At 42.9% G+C, this 19,980-nt stretch overlaps 1 protein-coding gene across 1 annotated transcript in view; it reads right to left on the reverse strand.

Moving 5' to 3' along the window:
• The window catches only part of MORC2 (MORC family CW-type zinc finger 2), a 38,950-nt gene extending 18,970 nt beyond the window's left edge, over nucleotides 1-19,980 (reverse strand). The window contains exons 1-8 of the mRNA XM_080629015.1: nucleotides 19,874-19,980; nucleotides 13,594-13,647; nucleotides 11,571-11,605; nucleotides 10,580-10,648; nucleotides 3,383-3,473; nucleotides 1,715-1,823; nucleotides 317-476; nucleotides 124-235 (exon numbers count right to left, since the gene is read on the reverse strand). Coding sequence (XP_080485141.1) covers nucleotides 124-235; nucleotides 317-476; nucleotides 1,715-1,823; nucleotides 3,383-3,473; nucleotides 10,580-10,648; nucleotides 11,571-11,605; nucleotides 13,594-13,647; nucleotides 19,874-19,941 — 698 coding nt within the window. The 5' untranslated portion in view covers nucleotides 19,942-19,980. The remainder of the gene's footprint in view (nucleotides 1-123; nucleotides 236-316; nucleotides 477-1,714; nucleotides 1,824-3,382; nucleotides 3,474-10,579; nucleotides 10,649-11,570; nucleotides 11,606-13,593; nucleotides 13,648-19,873) is intronic.

Genomic DNA, 19,980 nt, shown 5'->3' on the forward strand with positions numbered 1-19,980 from the left:
ATCTTTTAAATTCTCCAATTCACCACAGAAAGAGCAGCTTTTAAAAAGCACATGCACACAGTATATAGCTAAACCCTACACATAAAATGATCAGAGCCCAAAGGCTTGTAACATCACGCTTACGTTCCCTCTGGAGATGTTTCTGCCATCTGAATGTCTCGGGGGTCAGAAGTCACATCCAGCTCTGGCTCTCCATTATCCATTAGTTTGAGGTTAAAGACTATCACCAGGGTGCCTGAGCAAGTAACAAGTTGATAAGGTGAATTCCAGCCAAACCCCAAATACCCTGCCTGTGACCAGCACTGTCCATACATACCTTTCTCACCACAGATCTTATTAAACTGCTCCATCACTTCCTGTTCTGACTTGAAAGGGGAATACTTGTAAATTAGCTCTGTCTCAATAGCAAATTTCTCCATGTTGTCAGTCACAGGCTCCCGGCTTTGCGCATTCCAGGTGGGCAGGGGGACGATGACCTGTAAATTGCACTGTATCAAGAGCACAGCTCATCCGCTCTGGTCTGCACGCCACGACCAAGTGACTAGCCCCTTCTGACAAATGCCCAAGGACCTCTCTTCACCAGCCTCTGAGTTGCCTTCCTACAACATCTAGTCTTAGACTGAGCTATTTCCAAGTAACTTCTATGGTACTGGCTACTCACACACTCAATGCGTTTTTTCCCCTCCTTTTGCAATGACTTTCATAATACTACAAAAAAAAAAAAGAACCACCCAAACTTTGCCTTTTTAAAAATTTCAGTTTCTGCACTTAACTTCTCCCGTGAACTCAAATATCCTTCACTCATACTCATCTAGATCTCACCCTTTATTATATTTATAGGTAAGGCTATTGGTGTTTTCTATTGTTCAGAACAAAACCACAGATGGAATTATAGCCTGGGTCTGCCTATCAAGGACAGCGAATCCTGATCTCACTTCAGAACTGAGGTCAAGCACAAATTTCTGATTCCAGAGCCACTGTAGGAACTTCATCACTGTTCTCAACTTGCTTCAGCCATCAGCTGGCCACTAACAAGCATTGCTCCCTCAAAAGCTTTTTTGTAGAGCTCCCTCCATGATCACAATGGAAAATGCTTTCTTAGATACTACCCCAGTACAAATTTACAACCTTTCATTATCAGTCTTGCCTGGAAAACACTTATGTTTGAGCACAAAAATAGTTCCATGTTAAAGAGTCTGGATACAGAACAACAATGCCTGAATTACATATTAAGATACGCAAGTTTTCAACAGGTAGAACCGCACTGATTTTTTGTTTTAAAAAAATCCAAAAGAAAAGACATGTCTGGAGTCTGTGTCCTATGGGTAGGACTCATTCAAGCACACCTTTAATTCTCTACAGAAAATCAGATCAGAGCAATAAATTTAAATACATCCATACTCAAATTTTGTGGAAAAAGGAAAATGCAAGAAGTCCAGACATATCCTGAACTCAGCATAAGCAACATTAAGTGGTTAAAACAAGCCCTTCAAACTTGCTGTAGCTTAGAGAACTCTCAGAATTAAGACCTAAAGGAAAAAACCTTTGATGACTTTGCAGAACCCCTACAAGTTTATCACCAACAGAAAACCATATCACTGGCCTAACCAGTGGCAGCCAACATGGACACAGACACTTCTCCTGTGGGAGCTGGAGAGGTTCTGCTGAGACAGCATTCATCACATTAGTTCATTATAACAAAGTACATGCAAACCTCATCAATGCCTTCTTCCTCATGGAATGTCCGTGACAAGAGGAGGCAAGTCATGGTTTCGTCTTTCTTTGTGAACAGGATAAAATCCTTCCCAATTCGCATGGAACCCCTGCAGACAGATTTCAGGCTGTGTATTACACCTGATGCATAACATTTTCTAGAAAGCAGACCATATTACTGAACTTTCTTCCTATTATGTTCAAGATGCCAAAACCAGGTAAGGCAAAAGAAGGGCTTAAACAGCAGCTACCACTTCTCTCTAAATATCTCTCCTTTCAAAAGGCATCTTAATCTCAACATTCTCATAAGGCTTCAAATCCCTTAACACAAGTCACAATCAGAAGTGCAGATGCGCAGCGTGCCCAGGATCATCCTAGATAGGAAGTTTAAAAAAATAAGTATATTTTTTTTTTAAATCTAAGATGACTAAAGTGAGATGTGACAATATCCTGCAAATAGATAAGCAGAAGTGTGAGAAAGCAAACACACACTTCATTTCACTTTACACAGAACAAACAGTAGCAAACAAGTTTCTGGGAGACAGACAATTTTTTCCTATGTCTAACTTGAAAGACTCACTGACACTTCAGCCAGTGCAACTTAGCAACTAGCTGTCACAAAAAAGACAGTTCCATCTTCCTCCCCACTCTCCTATCCCCAACAGTGCCTTCCCCATCTTCTCTATTTCACCCTAACTTGTCCAAAAAACCTTAACAAAGAAAAGTAGTGTTGCATCAAAAAAAGGATTAGTGTTCCGTCAGTTCAATTCTCTTTAGATTGGCCTGATGTGATACCAAAGCATATCTTTTGCATGTTTAGGCTTCATCTGCATTTCTCACCTGTAATACAGTATGACTCTTGCTCAAGGTTCAGAACAGGGCAGAGATCTGTCCTGGAAGTGCCCAGCCAGGATCTGGCATCTGTCCCACACTGCAGCTAGATCAATGGGATATCAAGGTCCCTTACATCCCTTTTCTTCTTTCCTCCCATGCTATAGAGTCCCCCAGATTTCCCCAGGAGGATACATATAAAAAAATCAAGCCACACAGAACAGTATAAAGCAGAACAGCCAGAGTAAGCCATAAAAGCTATCTAGCTTTCCCAAAGACTTCAGTTCACCACAGAAACACTTCTCTTTCCTAGCAAATTCCCTCCAGCTAATAAGATTTCCCCCCCACCTTTGTTCAGCTGCCACCTAATCCCACTTCTCCTCTCACTCCTTCCATTACTCTCCTTCTCTACGCACTTGTTTGACTTAGGAAAAAAAGAAAAGGTTGAAGTCCATCTGACTAGCAGCCCACAACTTTCCTAGTGAGAGGACTATTTTGCTCTCATTTTACTATCTCCCACAGGCATATTAAGGTTTTGTTTCCTGTTCTGTCATTTTTTTTCCACCAGCTGTGATGTGTATCCTCTGCATCATGCAAACATAATGGCAAAACACAATGGCAAAACACTGTCATCAACTCTGGACAGACTTCTCAGCCACTGAAAAATTACAGTAGATGTTCACAGAGTTCCTGTCCCCCAAACCACGGTACCAGGATTTAGATTTCACCTGCCTTCTTTTTTCTGGAAAAAAAAAAGATATATACCTCCAAGCAAACAATTCATTTACTACCTCAGCCCTGAACTCCATATCAGGAGGCTGGCTCTTGTTATACCTACGATTTCAAGCCGTTCCCATACTGCCCAATTTGAGTTGACTCAGGTGACCGCTTGGCTGATTTCCCAAACTGAATAACACTGGCAGCTTCATCTAGAACGAGAGACAGGGAACAACAAAGTTTTACTTCAATATACAAACACATACACATTTTAGATAAATGTATTCACCACTGTAAGTAGCACAGAAAGATTATAGCATGGAAACTGCCAGAAGCCAAAGTGTCATCCTGAAGCTCTGCCGTACAGCCCTGTAAGATACACATTGCTCAATGGCATTTACATCATTAAAAGCTTTGTGCAGATGCCATTATGCTGACAAAAAGAGTTTTAAGTTTCAGATGAGCCCCATGCTCCATCCCAATTGCACAAAGACATTTCTTTTTACCAAAAAAATCCACAAGATGATCTGTTGTGTCAACCACAATCATCAACATGCTCATAAACAAAAACATAGCCTGGGACACTGCAGCTCTGCTGTGCTGCATGTACTGCTGATACCACAGACTCAAACCCACTGTCAATAGAGCATAAGTCAGTGCTATAAAAAAAGGTCTTGAATTTGGGATAAACACTTTCTCTTCATGGTGTTGAGCTGAACACTATCATTAATTAACGCACTAATAAGACAAAAGGTGATTTTGACAGCAGACTGCTGGACTGCTGGCAGAAGGGCAGCTGTGGGGGAAAAGGCAGGATGAGCAAGTACTGCAGCAATTAACAGAGTACTTTATTAGCAGAGACCTAAATGAAAGGATGTGATGCATCTGCATCTGAGAGGGTCTGTCATTTTTAGTTCAAGCCTTTATATTGTTCAAGGGATAAAGCCTTTTAACATTTAACAGAACAATTCCTCTCCCTTCCCCCAAGAGATCACAATCATTTCACTGTAGAGTTTGTCGTGAGAAATGAAACACAATTCCAGAGACAAGGAATAAGGAACATCAAGTGCCTTAACAGGAAGGCTAACAACAATTACAACCCTCAAATGTGTACACAAGCTGTGAGGGAGCTCAGGACACAAGCTGTGAGTGTAGCTCACCCCACCAGTCAGCTACACAGAGGCTGAGCAAGCTGGATTTAAGCATGCAAGAGGCTTGCCCAAGTCCACTTATACTGACAGTGAGCCTTTACAGTAATATGTTTAGTACTAACACCACTAGTCTCACATGAAATCACTGAGCTGGGTGTCAGAATGCCATTTACCATTGAAATGACATTCAGATTTAAAGTCACAAATTACAAGGCAAAAATACGTAACAACTGTGCAAGCACCCCACTGCCTCAATGCAGTATGTTCATAATGGACGTCCACAAGCATTTCAAAACAAAGTTTTGACTGGATGAGAGGACCTCTTCCTTTCCCTCAGCCTACAATAGCATTTTCTAGCCTAACAAGGAAAACATTAGATTACCTCAGATTTGAGATCTGGGTAAGAATATTGATGATGATTATATTATTACTATTGCTATTACTGTGTTAGTTTGAAAGCCTAGGCAGAAAAGGTTATAGGGGATGTCCTAAGAGGAGAAGTTAAACTGGAACCCTTTTGCTATACTGAAAGTTGTATCAACAACTATTTTTAAGAAAACTCTGAGAAGCCTAAAAGGGGTAAAGAATAACTGCCCAAAGCATGCCCTCTCTCAGAAAAGGCAACCATATGGTTTATCACTCAATGCTAGAAGTCGAAAACCACCCTGTGAAGATTCTTCTTTCTGGGCAGAGGGATAAAGATGATGCCAAGCAGAGGGACTGCAAGGGAGCGTCTCTCTCTGCTTCAGGTTTGCTGTCTTTGACAGAGATTAGGCTTTACCTCCTCCCAAGAATCAAGGTACAAATAATTTTTTTGGGGGGGTTTTTTTGTTTGTTGTTTTTTTGGTTTTGGGGGTTTTTTTGTTTTTTAGCTTTGAGTTAAGGCTCTAGAGGGACTTTCACTCACAGCTATTTTAGTCACAGTGTTTTCATTTTGTCGGGTCTCAAGAGTTACCAGATTTAAAACAAACTCCCTGGCAACATAAAGTGGGGGGATGACCTATGCCAAACATGAGAGAAAAAACAATCTGAAGGAATTTGCTCAAGATGGCAGATTGATCTTCAGAGCCCAAGAAAAGGAATCAAGGGCACAGATAAACAGTTTCCTCATAAGAAACATGAGACGCCTGGGATGAAGAACTGGGGGATGGAGTTGTTCAGTTCCTGACTGCTGGTCCTCCAAGAACAGCTGCAGAGCACCCTCCTGAACAACAGGCAGGCTGTTCAGCACATGCTTGCTGACACAACCCACCACGGACACCCCTGCAGGAAGCTGCCTGCTCCCTCACCATGAGTCACAAGCTGTACCCCTCCACTCCCCCACTATCCGTCACAAGGCACCCACTTAAGTCAGACCTGGGTTGCCCTTTGAGAAGAGTCCTCTCATATTCCCAAGTTCACCAGACTGGAATACGTTAAAGAAGGTCTCGATGTAAGCACAGAAAATGATCCTTCCTGCCTTCTCCATAAATACATCTGCTATATTCGCATTAGGTGGAGTACTTGCAGCAGACTCAACAGCATCCTCAAAATACATCCCAGAGGCAAAGTATCTAATTTACAACATGGGGGAAATCAGCCTAAACCAAGATTACTTCCAGTCAAGCTTTCCCTAGGAAAGGAGAAGATCTGAGGTCTTTCATCACCGTAACAAACACAAGACAGTCAGCTACCTGAGGCTGGTACAAGACGACACCACTTTTTGTCCATATGGGGAGGGCACTGGATGTTGTTTAGCTGGGCTTTAGCAAAGCATTAGATGCTGGTTCCCATGGCTTTCTCCTGGACAAAGTAGCAAGACACAGACTGGATGAGTGGTATGCAAGATGGGCAGGGAACTTGCTCACAGGCTGCACTCAGAGGGTGACCATCAATGATTTTTACTCCATCCGGCAGCCTGTCACAAGTGGGGTCATCCACGGATCGATGTTGTTCAGCATCTTCATAAGTGATCTGGATGATGGGATGGAAAGTGCCCTCACCAGGTTTGGTGATGGTGGGTGAGTCGGACACATCAGAAGGGAGAGCCGTCTTAGAAAGACCTGGACAGGCTGGAAGAGTGGGCAAGCAAGAATTGTATGAAGTTCAAGGGAAGGGCAAGGTCCTGAACCTGGAATGAAATAACCAAAGAACCCAGTACAGGCTGGGATCTGTGTGACTAGGGAGCAGCCTTGGTGAAAGGGAGCTTGGGGGTCCTGGCAGACAGCAAGCTGAATATGAGTCAGGAGTGTACCTCTGCAGCTATGAAGGCAAATGGGATCCTGGGCTGCATCTGTATGGGGCACTACTACAGAGACGGAGATGTGCTTTTCAGGCCACATCTGGAGTACTCTCCACTTCTGATCTCCTCAGTTCAAGAAAGATGTGGACATACTAGACAGGGTAAAAAGGAGATGATGATCAAAGGGCTGGAGAACCTGCTCTATCAGAAAAGACTGAAGGAGCTAGGTCTCTTCTTTCTGGAAGACAGGTCTCACAGAGGGAATCACATCACAGTATCCTAGTATTACAGGGCAGCTGCAAAGAGGATGAAGGCTCTCTCTTCACAAGGAGCCACATGGAAAAGAAAATGGCAATGGGTAAAAGTTGCACTGGGAGAATAATCAGTCACTGAAACAACCTCTCCATGTGGTGGAGTCCCTGTTGCTGGACATTTTCAAGATGTGACGGGACAGGGTGCGAAATCATCAGGGTGCTAGGTTCCCCTTCCCATGAAAGATTGTACCATGATGTACAGATGATCTTTGAGGTCCCCTCCAAATTGGGCTGTTCTGATTCTATAATGCAACTTAAAGACTTATTTTTTTCAGTCTTTTAAGAATACAATTACAGATCACTTCATAATTAGCCGTTATACTTCTTCAACCTTCATTCAACCTACATTCTGATTCAAGCAGCACCTTCAGAGCCCAAGCAGGAGGTAAAATTCTCAAGCTAAGTATCTGCAGTAGTGATGCCACTGACAATAAGGGAAATTCTGACCTAATGTTTTCTAATCAAATCCTATTTAGTCCCTTACAAAAAAGCCAAACTTTTCAACCAGCACTACTATCCCAGTATCTCCCTGTGAGACATGCTTTTTTAGAAGCTATCTGTACTGTGGCATCACTGAATCCTCATACCTTTTGATAACTTATGACTCTAGAGCATGTTTGCAGCTTGAGGACAAATGTAATTTGACCTTCAGGCAACCCAATCCAGCGTGATCATTAAGAGAGCCAATGCAGCAAGTTCTGAATGCAACTATAGCAGGAGTCACTTGACAAACAGTTTTTAGAAATGCTGATCACTTATACCTGCCACTAATTTTACTTGGGGAGCTGCCATTTGCCTTGACAATGGAGCTATCAGGCAGAGCACTCAAATTTGAGCTATTGCCTCACTACACCCTTCTCTGTTTCCATAGTTTGCCAGACAAATTTAGGACTGACCAACACAGAACAAGACCAAAGGGACTGAACAGCAAGGTAACAGAACGTGTTAACAGAACAGTTTACTTGGGCCATTCAGCTCTTCCCTCTGTGAAAGCATTCAGAGATACCCAGGTTTATTGACTCATCTTCCTCATCCAGCCTTCAGTGTATTCAGGAAGGTCACATACTAGTGTGGGTTCCAACAGGATTAAGACAAGTCACATAGTTACTCTTCTTAACATGTCAGCTTTATGTACAATAAAACCAATCCTTATTTAAATTATCATGCGGAAAAATAAACTCCTCCCAAGCTCCATGATTTCTGCTGGAGGAAGGTCTGTGTGGATTTTGATGCTATTTTCACAATAAGGAGAGAGAAAAGTCCAGTAAAAGGTTTTCTGCTGACATATCCTAAAATCAGCTTTCAGGTAAGAAATCTTCAAGATGTCTTTAAAAGTGGTAGATCCTGCATTATTAGAAATTAAAACTCAGACCTCTATAGTCAGGTGTAGAGAAAGGCCCATGTAGGGAGTTAGAATAAGAGTCTCTCTCCAGCCATTCCTGTCCATGTTGACAGGCAAACAGTGCAGCAAAAGAAGTTTCTACTTGGCTGCCCTTGGTTAAGTGACTTTTAAACGTGTATCAAGCTTCCTATGACCACCCAGCATTGAAGCCATGAAGATGTGACCACCAGAGCCAGACTCTGCATCAAAACAGTATGTCTCAGACTACTGAAAATTAAGAAGGGCTTTTTCAAAAGTACTAAAAGCTGAAATTTCACATCTGAAAAGTGAAGTCCTGGAACAGGGCAAAGGTAACCCCATAGCCTACTTCAAATCTAAAATAAAATAAAAATTTTTGAGGCACAGAATGAACTACACTTCATGCAAGCATCAACAGTCAAAAGACATAAATGATACGGTATTTGCTGTATATGCTGTCTAGTGCTGTGAAATACCACCACAACTCACAGTACCTGCCACTCTCCTTTACAGAGGATCTCAGACTACCAAAGTTAGGATAAAATCCTTCAAGATTTAGTAGAAAGATCAGCCAAAAGAAGCAACTGGACACTCAGCCAATACTTAAATACCACTTTATCACAAAATCAGCAATATAGGAGCAACAACAGCATAAAAGCTGCTACTAAGACTCTGCAGCATTAGAACAGATACTTGTCATCACCTACTCTCAAACCAGACACAAACATGTAGTCTTCAAGATATGCAGAATAGGTTGTATTTCTTCTCCCCGATCCAAAGGTTCGTGAGAAGGCCACACTCAAGTCTCTGAACTTGTTTTATGGATGGGGCTTAATTGGTTCCTTCAATTCCACTGGTGGCAGAAGAGTACTCTCAGAAGACCTGTTAAGGATCCTTAATTATTTTCCAGAGAACACAAAGAAGGTATCTGGGGTTCAAAGTAAATTCTTTCATGCAGGTCACAAATTTGTGTATCAAACATACTAATGTATTTTTATAAGCATTAATAAACAGAATTAAATACTTCATATCTGTACTTGTTTTGGCTGGGATATAGAGTTAATTTTCTCCATAGCAGCTTGGATGGTGCTATGTTTTGGATTCCTGCTGGAAACAGTGTTGGTTTAGCTACTGCTCAGCAGTTGCCTACACAGCATCAAGGCCTTTTCTGCTCCTCACAGTGCCCCACAAGCAAGGAGGCTGGGGATGCACCAGGAGCTGGGAGGGAACAAGGCTGGGACAGCTGACCCCAACTGATCTAAGGGATACTGCAGACTATGGGATGTCATGCTCAGCAGTAAAACTGTGAGAGAAGGAGGAAGGGGGACATTCAGAGTGATGACATTTCTCGTTCCAAGTAACCGTTACACGACAGACCCCTGCTTTCCTGGAGAAGGCTGAACACCTGCCAGCCAATGGGAAGTGATTAATGAATTCCTTATTTTGTTTTGCTTGCACACACAGTTTTTGCTTTCCCTACTAAATTGTCTTTGTCTCAAACCCATGAATTTTCTTGATTTTAACTTTCCAATTCTCTCCCCCATCCCATTGGGCTGTGTGGTGCTTAGTTGCTGGCTGGAGTTAAACCACAGTATTACAAGCATATCTTAAAGTTCTGAGGGATCAGAATAAAATGCTAGTCAAGACTTCTTTACTTATCTTCTCTACCTTCTCAAAAACCTTCCAATTCAGCCCAACTTTTCTGCCAGCACAGAGCTCCTCACAGGAGGATTTACCCGTCTTCAAGACACAGAGCAGGTGGAGTGGGTTGACAGTGCTGTTCACTGACGCTAAAGCAAAGCAAGAGGCTTTTCTCCTGCTAGATACAACTCAGATCTACATCAGTTCTTACAACAGTTTTAAATTTTTTTCATGGTACACTTTCTTGTAAGAGCTGAGAAACACTAACCACTTGGCAGCCTCTAATAAAGAAAAGGCATATGCCCATCAAAGCCTGTGCTTGTTGCCTTTTCTGGCCACCATGTTCTCTCTCCAGCACCAACACCAACTTTGGTGTGCTGGAACATCACAGGCCAGGCTGACTAATTCTCTAATGCAGCAAAACAATCTGCTTTTGGCCAGATTAGTTTTCTGCAGCTGAAGAGGTGAATAGTTTGATACATGATATGGTGTGAAAGAGCCAGTGCAGCAGCAGGAACACCTATCCAGGCATGGAATATGCCCCTTTCAACAGAACCATGCTGTTAATTCAGCCTAAGCTGTAACATGAAATCTCAGCTTGAAAATGCAACTTTAACTTCCTGTGACTTACTTGAATCCATTCCTGTTCCATCATCCAAAAAACAGAGCATGAATCCACCTCGTAGGTCCCCCCGTTGCTCTACAAGAGAAGAATTATTCAGTACTCCCACGAGCAAAAGTTGAAAGTTCCATAAAATGGAATCAGTGTTAATGACAGAAGTAACACAAATACATCATGGCTAAGCTGTAAGAAAGAGCAGCGGATTTTTGTTAGAGAGTAACTAAGAACTCCTCCTGCACTTTAAACTGTATGTACATATATGCTACAAGAGTGTACTGTAAAAGCAGGTTTCTTAAGCATCCAGTATAAATAGCTACTGTCTTTACCTGACCTCATCTGAAGGCTGATCTAAGTGCTTGCTCGAGTTACTTGTGAAGGCATCAGTTTTTGAAAGACAACAGGCACTGGGGCACAGGACAAATGGTAGAACCAGAATTATTTAGGTCGGAAAAGACTTAATATCATTGAGTCCAACCATAAACTTGCCATTGCCAAGTCCACTACTAAACCAGGTCACTAAGCACAACATTTACCTGTCTCTTAGAAATGTGTAGATGGTGTCACAGGCTGCCCTGGGCAGCCTTGTCCAGTGCTTGAGCACCCTTTGGGAAAGGAATTGTTCCTCAGCTCCATCTAAACCTGCCCTGGTGCAGCTTGAGGCCGGTTCCTCTTGTCCCATCCCTTGTTCCTTGGGAGCAGAGCCCAGCCCCTCCTGGCTCCATCCTCCTCTCAGGCACTTGTAGAGAGCGATCAGGTCCCCCCTGAGCCTTCTCTTCTCCAGACTGAACCCCCCAGGTCCCTCAGCCATTCCCCATCACACTGTGCTCCAGGCCCTTCACCAGCTCCATTTCCCTTCTCTGGCACTGCTCCAGCACTTCAAGATCTCTTTTGTAGTTAGGGGCCCAAAACCGAACACAGCATTGGGTATAAGCCTGCCCACTGCAATCCTACCAGGTAGAACACACTGTTGACATGCAATGAAGCAGCAGGAATGACTTACCAGGATAAATGTCTATTCTCGTGGCATCTGCATCTCTACAAAACAATAAAAACACAATTGGTATTCAAATGTCAAATGGAAAAATGCTAAAATCCAGGCACATGCAATAATTTCCAAAATGAGTATTTGCTGCACAGATCAAAGTCCATAAAGGCCTCTCAGTCAGCACTAACATGTAAGTGAAAACACACAGTTTCACTTTTTGCCTTCTTGAACCCAAACTCCAGCATAAGACATTTGCTGCCACACAACTAAGCCTAGTTACAGCAGAGTATCACTGTATTTGTACAGTGATAGTATTTTAACAAAAGTCATGTGGAGGGAGAGGGATCAAATAAGCCTGAGCTCCTTCCTGTTCAAAACAAACAATACCCTCATTTTTCCTGTCAAGCAGCCTATGAAAAGTTTAGTAAATCCACAAAAAACTCCATCTAAATACATTCACAGTTGTCATAGGAAACTGTGTCATTACAAGGTCATTTAAGTAAAGGCCTTCTGTGCATCCTCCTCTATTTAAAAAGCAGCATAAGCAGCATTACTGCCCTCTTCCCAAAACCAATCATTTTTTTTCATATAGACCATCACATACCCTTAGTTTGCTGATCAGAAGAGTGCAGCTGTAGCGCTGTAATAAACCCCCACTTCCCAAATGTCAAAGTTACTTTGTCTTGTCTTTATATCTACAGCCAAGTATAGCTACCTCCTTCCCAGAAGGCCAACCTCTCTTTTGCCAGAGGAGGAACCAGGATGGAGAGAAAATAACCCATTAATTTCAGACACTACATTTAACTATGTTGCACCAGAAGCGTAAACCAGCAATGGTGCAAACACACACACAGCTGATTCCCTACACCAAAATCTTCCTGTTTGAGCTCCTTAAATTAAGAGCTACAGAGAACGGCAATTCACACACTGATAGAAAATGATCTCAAAATATTTCCATAATTCCATCAGAATATTTATAGAATAGACTCATAGAATGGTTTGGGCTGGAAAGAACCGTAAGATCGTCCAGCTCCAGCCCCCTGCCACAGGCAGGGACACCTTCCACTAGAGCAGCTTGCTCCAAGCCCCTGTGTCCAACCTGGCCTTGAACACTGCCAGGGATGGGGCAGCCACAGCTTCTCTGGGCACCCTGGGCCAGCGCCTCAGCACCCTCACAGGGAAGAGCTTCTGCCTAAGAGCTCATCTCAATCTCCCCTGTTTGAGTTTGAACCCATTCCCCCTTGTCCTGTCACTACAGTCCCTGATGAAGAGCCCCTCTCCAGCATCCTTGTAGGCCCCTTCAGACACTGGAAGCTGCTCTGAGGTTTCCACGCAGCTTCTTTTCTCCAGGCTGAACAGCCCTAACTTTCTTAGTCTGTCTTAGCCTTTATTTTATGAAGAGATAAGCATGCAAGGCTTGGGAAACAGCTATAGCGGGGATTCCCAAATGCAAACATGGTCCAAAACCTGCAATTTCCAAATACCAAGTCCCAGATGTCACAACTGCTCTGTTCTTGCACTACTTTTCAGCATCCTGCTTCTGATGTCATTTTCATCCTATCACCATGCTTGATATGAAGAGTCCAGGATTATCTAAGTACTTAAGAATCCCAGCTCCAGTAATTATCATTTTACCAATTTGTGTAAACAAAAAGGCAGGCTTATTTTTTCCTTAAATCTATCTAGTGTCTTCTAGCAACCTCTCTTCCAATCTATGTTGCTCTATGATTCACTCAAACTTAACTTTTTTAGGAGGCAAATGCAGAAGAAGTTTTTCCTAATCTCCAGTCTAAACCTCCCCTGGTGCAGCTTGAGACCATTTCCTCTTGTACTATCCTTTGTTCCTTGGGAGAAGAGACCAGAGGCCCTTGGTATAAGAGGACCAAGTGAAATACCTATACAAAGCCTCAGCAAAGTCTTCAATTTTGGATATTTTTTGTGGTGTCTACTAAAAGTGGAAACTGTTCAAGATCAACAAACAAGTTGATTATGTCTTTACCAATTTTACGCTGGGAATTAGGCAGTCTCAGGTACATACCTGGCATTATCTACAAGTTCAGCAAGGGCACCAAACAAGAACTCATGGGTGGTTCTGCAACAAAAGACAGAATCAGCAGGGTAACACTGATGCTTAGAAAGAGAGATCTTTAAATAAACAAGCATCTCAACCACATTTTAAACAAATCCAACTGTATGTCTACAGCAATGACTGACAGCAGACTAAAAATGACCACTTGATCACCTGCCAGAGACAGACACAGCAGACAGGCTGCCCCGTGGAGGGGCTGATCCAACAAACTGCTGCTTACTACAGTCTGAAGAACATGGCACGGAAAACAGACAAAACAGAAATTGCTGACCCGATGAACCAGCCTATGAACGAGTCAACGATTCATGTAATTCCGTAATGGATTTAGTTGCCTTCATGGCAACTAAACACTGCCTATATGTAAAAGACAGACAGATGAGGGTTATGTATAAGATCCATCTCCCCAGTGCACATATTCACTTTGTGTAAGTTATTTCTGACAGGCAGAAGCTTCCAGATCCTGGGAGACTTTCAATAGCTGCAACTGCTTGTAATCCATAGAACGACAGTCTTCTGCCACCACTGTACCCCAGCACCTTCCAAACTCAATGCTAAAATTATCTAGCTGGGTACCATTTCAGCACAATCTCAAAAGATATGTTTAGTTTCCAACTTCTTAAGTGCCACCTCTTATAAGCAGCACCCATTTGAAAGCCATCAGTTATGTGCCTCAACCTTGAAAGACACATGGTGAGAAAACCTTAAAGAGCTAATAAAATCATTGCAACACATTGTCTGCCAACATTAATGCAGTTTCTTTGCTGAACACCCAACCTGGTGACCTATCTCCAAAACCTAACAATTATTTCAAATGTAGATGAGCCACGTCAACCCCAATACTAACAACAGCTACAAAGTCTGGAGGAACAGCTGATGGAGTTTGTTGCTCCTCTAGGATGCTTAATGAAAAGACAAGAGTCCTCAGAAACTGCTTTTATCAACGTTTCAGTTTGCATGAAACCTGTTTTGACTACCACACAAAAAGGACAACAGGTGACCAAAAAAATAAAGGGATACTTATTCATATTTTCAGCTTTCAGAGAACAAATGCATAGATACTTCCCACATATAAAACATAGCTGTCCATGACACTGAAAGTCACAAAATGAACTTGGATATCCATCTTCAATGTCATGACACCTAACCAATCAACACAGCTCGAATCAGAGGTAAAAACACATCCGCTTTCAAAGTTATCACCAGAACCATTAGAATGGCTCTTTTCCATCTCTGCAAGCTCCCAGTTGCCTACACAGAAACAGGAGACAGAAGGGAACAGTGTTTTGAACACTACCTTCTAAATCAGAAAGCTTCCACAGAAGCTCATCCGTGGTATTCTTTCCTTCGAGCAGGATTTTCTGTTGTCCTGAATTCTGCTGCGATGGAGTTTTCTTCCCTGTAACTGATGCACAGGGCTGTGTTTTGGGTTTAGTCTGAGAACAATGCTGATAGCAACAACTAAACCATCGGTGTGTTAAGTAATGCTTACCCTGATCAAGGACTTCTCAGTCTCTCATGCACTGCAAGTGACGAGGTGCACAAGAAGCTGGGAGGAAGCAGAGACGGGACACCTGACCCAAACTAGCCAAAGGGATATTCCATACCACAGCACGTCATGCGCAGTACAGAAACTGAGGGGAGTGAGCTTGATGGGGCCAACTGCTTCTCAGTCTGGCTGGGTATTGGTCAGTGCGTGGTGAGCAATTGTATTGTGCATCACTTGTCATTCTTAGGTTTTAGTCTTCTCTTTCTGTTGTCTCCCTGTCCTTCTTCACCGTCATTACTATTATATTTTACTTTACTTCAATTATTAAACTGTTATTATCTCAACCCATAGGCTTTACTTTTTCCGATTCTCCTTTCTATCCTACCAGGGGATGGAAGGAATAAGCACGCGCCTGCCTAGGGCTTAGTTGCCGGCAGGGGTCAAACAACCCCTGTGCATTGATTTTAAGTGCTCCCTCGAGTTTATAAACACTGATTCAGTTCCACAAATCAACATCCCAGAAGTTTATTTAGAAAGTAGCCCCTGCCAGGAAAAGCCCATCAGCAAATGGATGCTTTAGCACTAGTCACCATGCCTCTTTAGCTGGTTTTACTCTACAATTTAAAAAATGCTTCAAACTAAGGAAAAGATGTGGAAGGGTACAAATTGGGATTTCCAAAGAAAAATACTGGAACAATATTTTGGAACAGCATTTTTGGAAAGATTGGAAAAAGATGAAAACACAGCAGTAAATTATAAGAGAGGCAAGAGAAAATATTATTTCCACACAATACTCAATTTGAACATCTACCAAAACTGGAACCTCATGTGCTGACAGAGGCAAAGTGAAACCTTGGTACAAACAAGCGAAATTCTCTTCAGCTAACAAAAAATTCAGATCCACTATAGTGGTATTATAGCATTATAGCATCACCATTATAGTATATAATCTTCTATTCAGCATATTAATCAAACACTTACGTTTGCCTTGTCAATACCTAATTAAAGTCATATGAAGTGACTCAGCTTTACCAAAAGCCACTAACTTGTCTTATGGTCAAAACAGCCTGAAATACTTAACCTCCAAAATTATCAACTGGTGACAATTTTTCCCCCCATCTCCCAAAACCTCGGGATTATTTTACTTGAAACATAAGTTTAAAAAAACATGAGATAAGCTGTTGGCAAAATTGTGTCTATCAGAGCTTTCACGTGACCTGGAAACACTTAAGTGTGAGCTAGGTGGGCCTCATGAGAAGCAACAGTAACATCCATGAGTCAGAGAAATAAATCTATTATAGGTCATACAACTGTGCTGTTGAATGACACACAGAAGTGGGGGTGGAGCGTTATCAATATCTGTAGTCTCAGCAACAATTCAGAAACAAACTGGCCTGGACTTTCCTACAACTTCCAGTTTTCATTCAAGACAGCTCCATGCAGGAATGCAGACTTCACAAGAAACGCAATGGGGAAGCCCAATGCTGACAATTTATTGAAATGTTGGTTAGAAAAGGCCAAGTCAGATGACTCTGTAGAACATGACGAATTTCAAACACCTCTACAACAACCATTTATCCTAACATCCTAAGGGAAGAAAAGCTTAAGAGGGTCACCCGTTTAAGCCCAGCTGGACTCCTAAACCTGCACAGTCAGACAAGTACTAATGAGAGATGTAAGACTTCATTGTTGTTCTGAAAAGAGGCCACATCCAGAAGAATATTTAAGTTTGGCATCTGCATCAGGACCAAGAACTATCCTCTCAGTACTGCACTACATTTCAGGCCAGAACAGAAAACAGTGCACAGGAAGGAAGTGACAGAGCTTGGGGAATGGGAGAATGTTGGTCTGTTATTACTAATATTCATCAAGAGCACCATGTGGTCATTTTGAAGTCTATCTGAGTGACTTTCTTCCACTCAAGCTGTATTCAACAGGACAATTCTAGTTACAGGAAAACAACCAACCCTGAAGTTCAATTACAAGCTAAACCCTACATACTCTCAGAAGACAACTTCAACTGTTCAACTTTTAACAAACTCCATCATTTTTGCACTGCACATATTCAAAGTATGCAAACCCAAGTTGCCTGGGCTCAGGTGCATTTCTGTGATTAACTTAATGAATGGTATTGGAAATACCTTAAAGAATTTACTTCTAGGGAAAAGTAATGTGAACTCAAGAAGGTGGCTTGCCTCATAAAAACAATGCATGGGCAATTTCCACGTGTTTGCACATGTGGTTTTCATTCTAGGATCTAAAAGAACATTCACACAGAAGAATCACAGAACAGTTTGGGTTGGAAAGTTATCTAGTCCAATCCCCCTGAACTGAGCAGGGACAACTTCCAACATGATCAGATTGCTCCTGTCCAACTTGACCTTGAAAGTTTCCAGAGACAGGGCACCTGCCACTTCTCTGGGCAAACTGTGCTAGTGCTTCACCACCCTCACTGTAAAACATTCCTTCCTTATACCTAGTCTAAATCCCCCTTCTTTCACTTTAAAACTATCACCCCTTGTCCTATTGCTACAGGCACTACTAAAAGTCTGTCCCTACTCAACTATTTCTCAAGAGAAGAGCTTGGAAAAGCACAGTGGTATTTGTATTAAAAAAAAAAAAAAAGGTATGGCAACTGAAGTGATTCAGATACATGCTGTTAAATCTGCCATCAGACATGGAAGCACTAAGCAGCTACTGAAAAGATCTGCTGCAAATCCTCAAGTTCAGAGGCAAGATAAACTGGCTTCTGTAAAGCACTTCAGACTGAGAACTGTTAGACACACTAAAATTTTTTCTAAAGGAAGTCTCCTTTAGGAGAAAGAAACAGAAGTCATGGCTTCCTTCTGCACCTCAACAGCCAGATGGCTGATTTTTAACTACAATTTAAGGAACTGCCACCTCCATGACTATAAGAACACCTTTAGACTGAAACGATTTTTTTTCTGAGATTGTATGGCTTTCCTAGCAAGAAAGAGCAGTCCAAAAGACGGGAGTCGCCATTATCAAAAGCCCTACGCTGCTCATTTTGGGTGGTTTGTGGGTTTTTGCTCATTTTTTTCTTGAGGGAGTGGGGGGGATGTTTATTTGTCATGGGTTGGTCTGAGTGGTTTGGGGTTTTTTTGCTCTTAAAATGACTCAAGTTTTTCCACTCTCAGTGAAGCATTTTCTTATGCTTATTCCCATATCTGAAGAGGCTCTTCACTCATGACGGACAAAAAGCCCTGGCTCTGGCTTGTTCATACTCATTAGCTTTCACCTCCTCCTAACAATTATGTAATGTAGTTATACAATGTAGACATGTGGCACACTGGAAACAGACCAGCAGCATAAGCAGAACAGGAAGTATGGTGGCAACATGAAGTAGCTTCAGTATTTAGTGCTTAGGGGCAGCAATACATCAGCTTTTTCTGCAGCACAAACGTTAACTTCTTATGAAGATGGACAGCTTTCTGGTGTTCTGCTGGCAAACACAAGCTGCTGACAGAGCCCTGCCACATGGTCTTCTAATCCATAAAAAAGTTTGTTCCCTGCAGCTGGACATGAGAATTTCACAAATCAGTGACAGCACCAGGAACGTGAGTCATCTTTGTCCATCGTTTTCAGGGACCAGACTGTTCACTGCACGCGTAACCACTACCAGTCAAGCCAGAGAGCGAAGCCACAGGACACAGACCCAAGGGTGACACCAGGCCGTTACTACGTTTCTTCTCCTGTGCAAAAACCATTATCTTCCTGATTCTGAAAAGAAATGGATCATAATGCTCTTGGCATAGGAGATTCATCTTAGTTGCTCTTGCAGATGTATCCTGAGTTATCAACAAAACCTACTTTGCAATCAAGTTGCCCGTAAATCAGAAGTCTTCAGACTGCTGCAGACCACTGTGGTCCTCCATTCTAAGCTTACCTTTACACAAAGGAAATGAAAAGTTAAGCCTGCACTTTATTTCTTCTTCTATTGATGGTAACAGTAAGAGTCAACTCTTCCACGAATTGTTAGAAGACAACCTTACGCTGGTGACCAGCTGATCAATATGAGGAAATGCCAAGTATGGTTCCACACTGTTCTTCCAAGGCAGTTCAGGCAGAACAAGCTCTCTCTTTAAACTCTTCTGTATGTGGCACTACAAAATGTATGTGCAACAGGAAGGTCGCAGATGAGTGCTTAACCCTGGTAAACACCATTTCCTGGCGTGCTTGCCATTTTCAAGAAAAGCACCCTGATGTAACCCACTTTGAAAAAGAACTTTGTCTCTTCTCAGAAGATTTTAGTTCGGAGGATTCATCAGCGACATGAAAAAGACATAGCAGCTTCAAAAAACTGATCATAAGAAGAACATCATATTTCTGCTTGAAATACACCCACACAAAATATTCGGGCACGAATGAGATGTGGTGCTGGACGGATGGCAGAGCCTGCACTGCAAGGGCACGTCCCTGGGACTACGGCTGCCCTCGAGGCGGCACTCGTGAACCTACAGCGGCCCGTGCTCTCCAGCCACTGTTACTCCCCAAATAAGCAGGCCCGCCCGCCCGCCGTGCGAGGCAGCGGAGCCGTGAACAGCCCACGAGGCGCCCGGGACGAGCGGGGAAAAGGGCGGGCAGCGAGCTGCCGCGTGGCCTCGACCGGGCGCGCCCGTAATCACCCACAGGCACGGGCACCGGGAGAGGGGCGGGCAGCGCTGCCCCAGCCCAGCCCCACGGCAGCCCTGCCCGGCGGCCTTGGCCCGCCCCGGTACTCACGAGTTGGTGTGCAGGTACTCGAAGGTGAGCTGCGCCCGGTTCAGGCTGCTGTAATTAGCCAACGCCATTGCGGCGGCGGCCGGGCCGCGTGCGCCTCGAGGCCTCCC

Source organism: Psittacula echo (genome assembly GCF_963264785.1).
Source record: "Psittacula echo genome assembly, chromosome: 13".
Lineage (NCBI taxonomy): Eukaryota > Metazoa > Chordata > Aves > Psittaciformes > Psittacidae > Psittacula > Psittacula echo.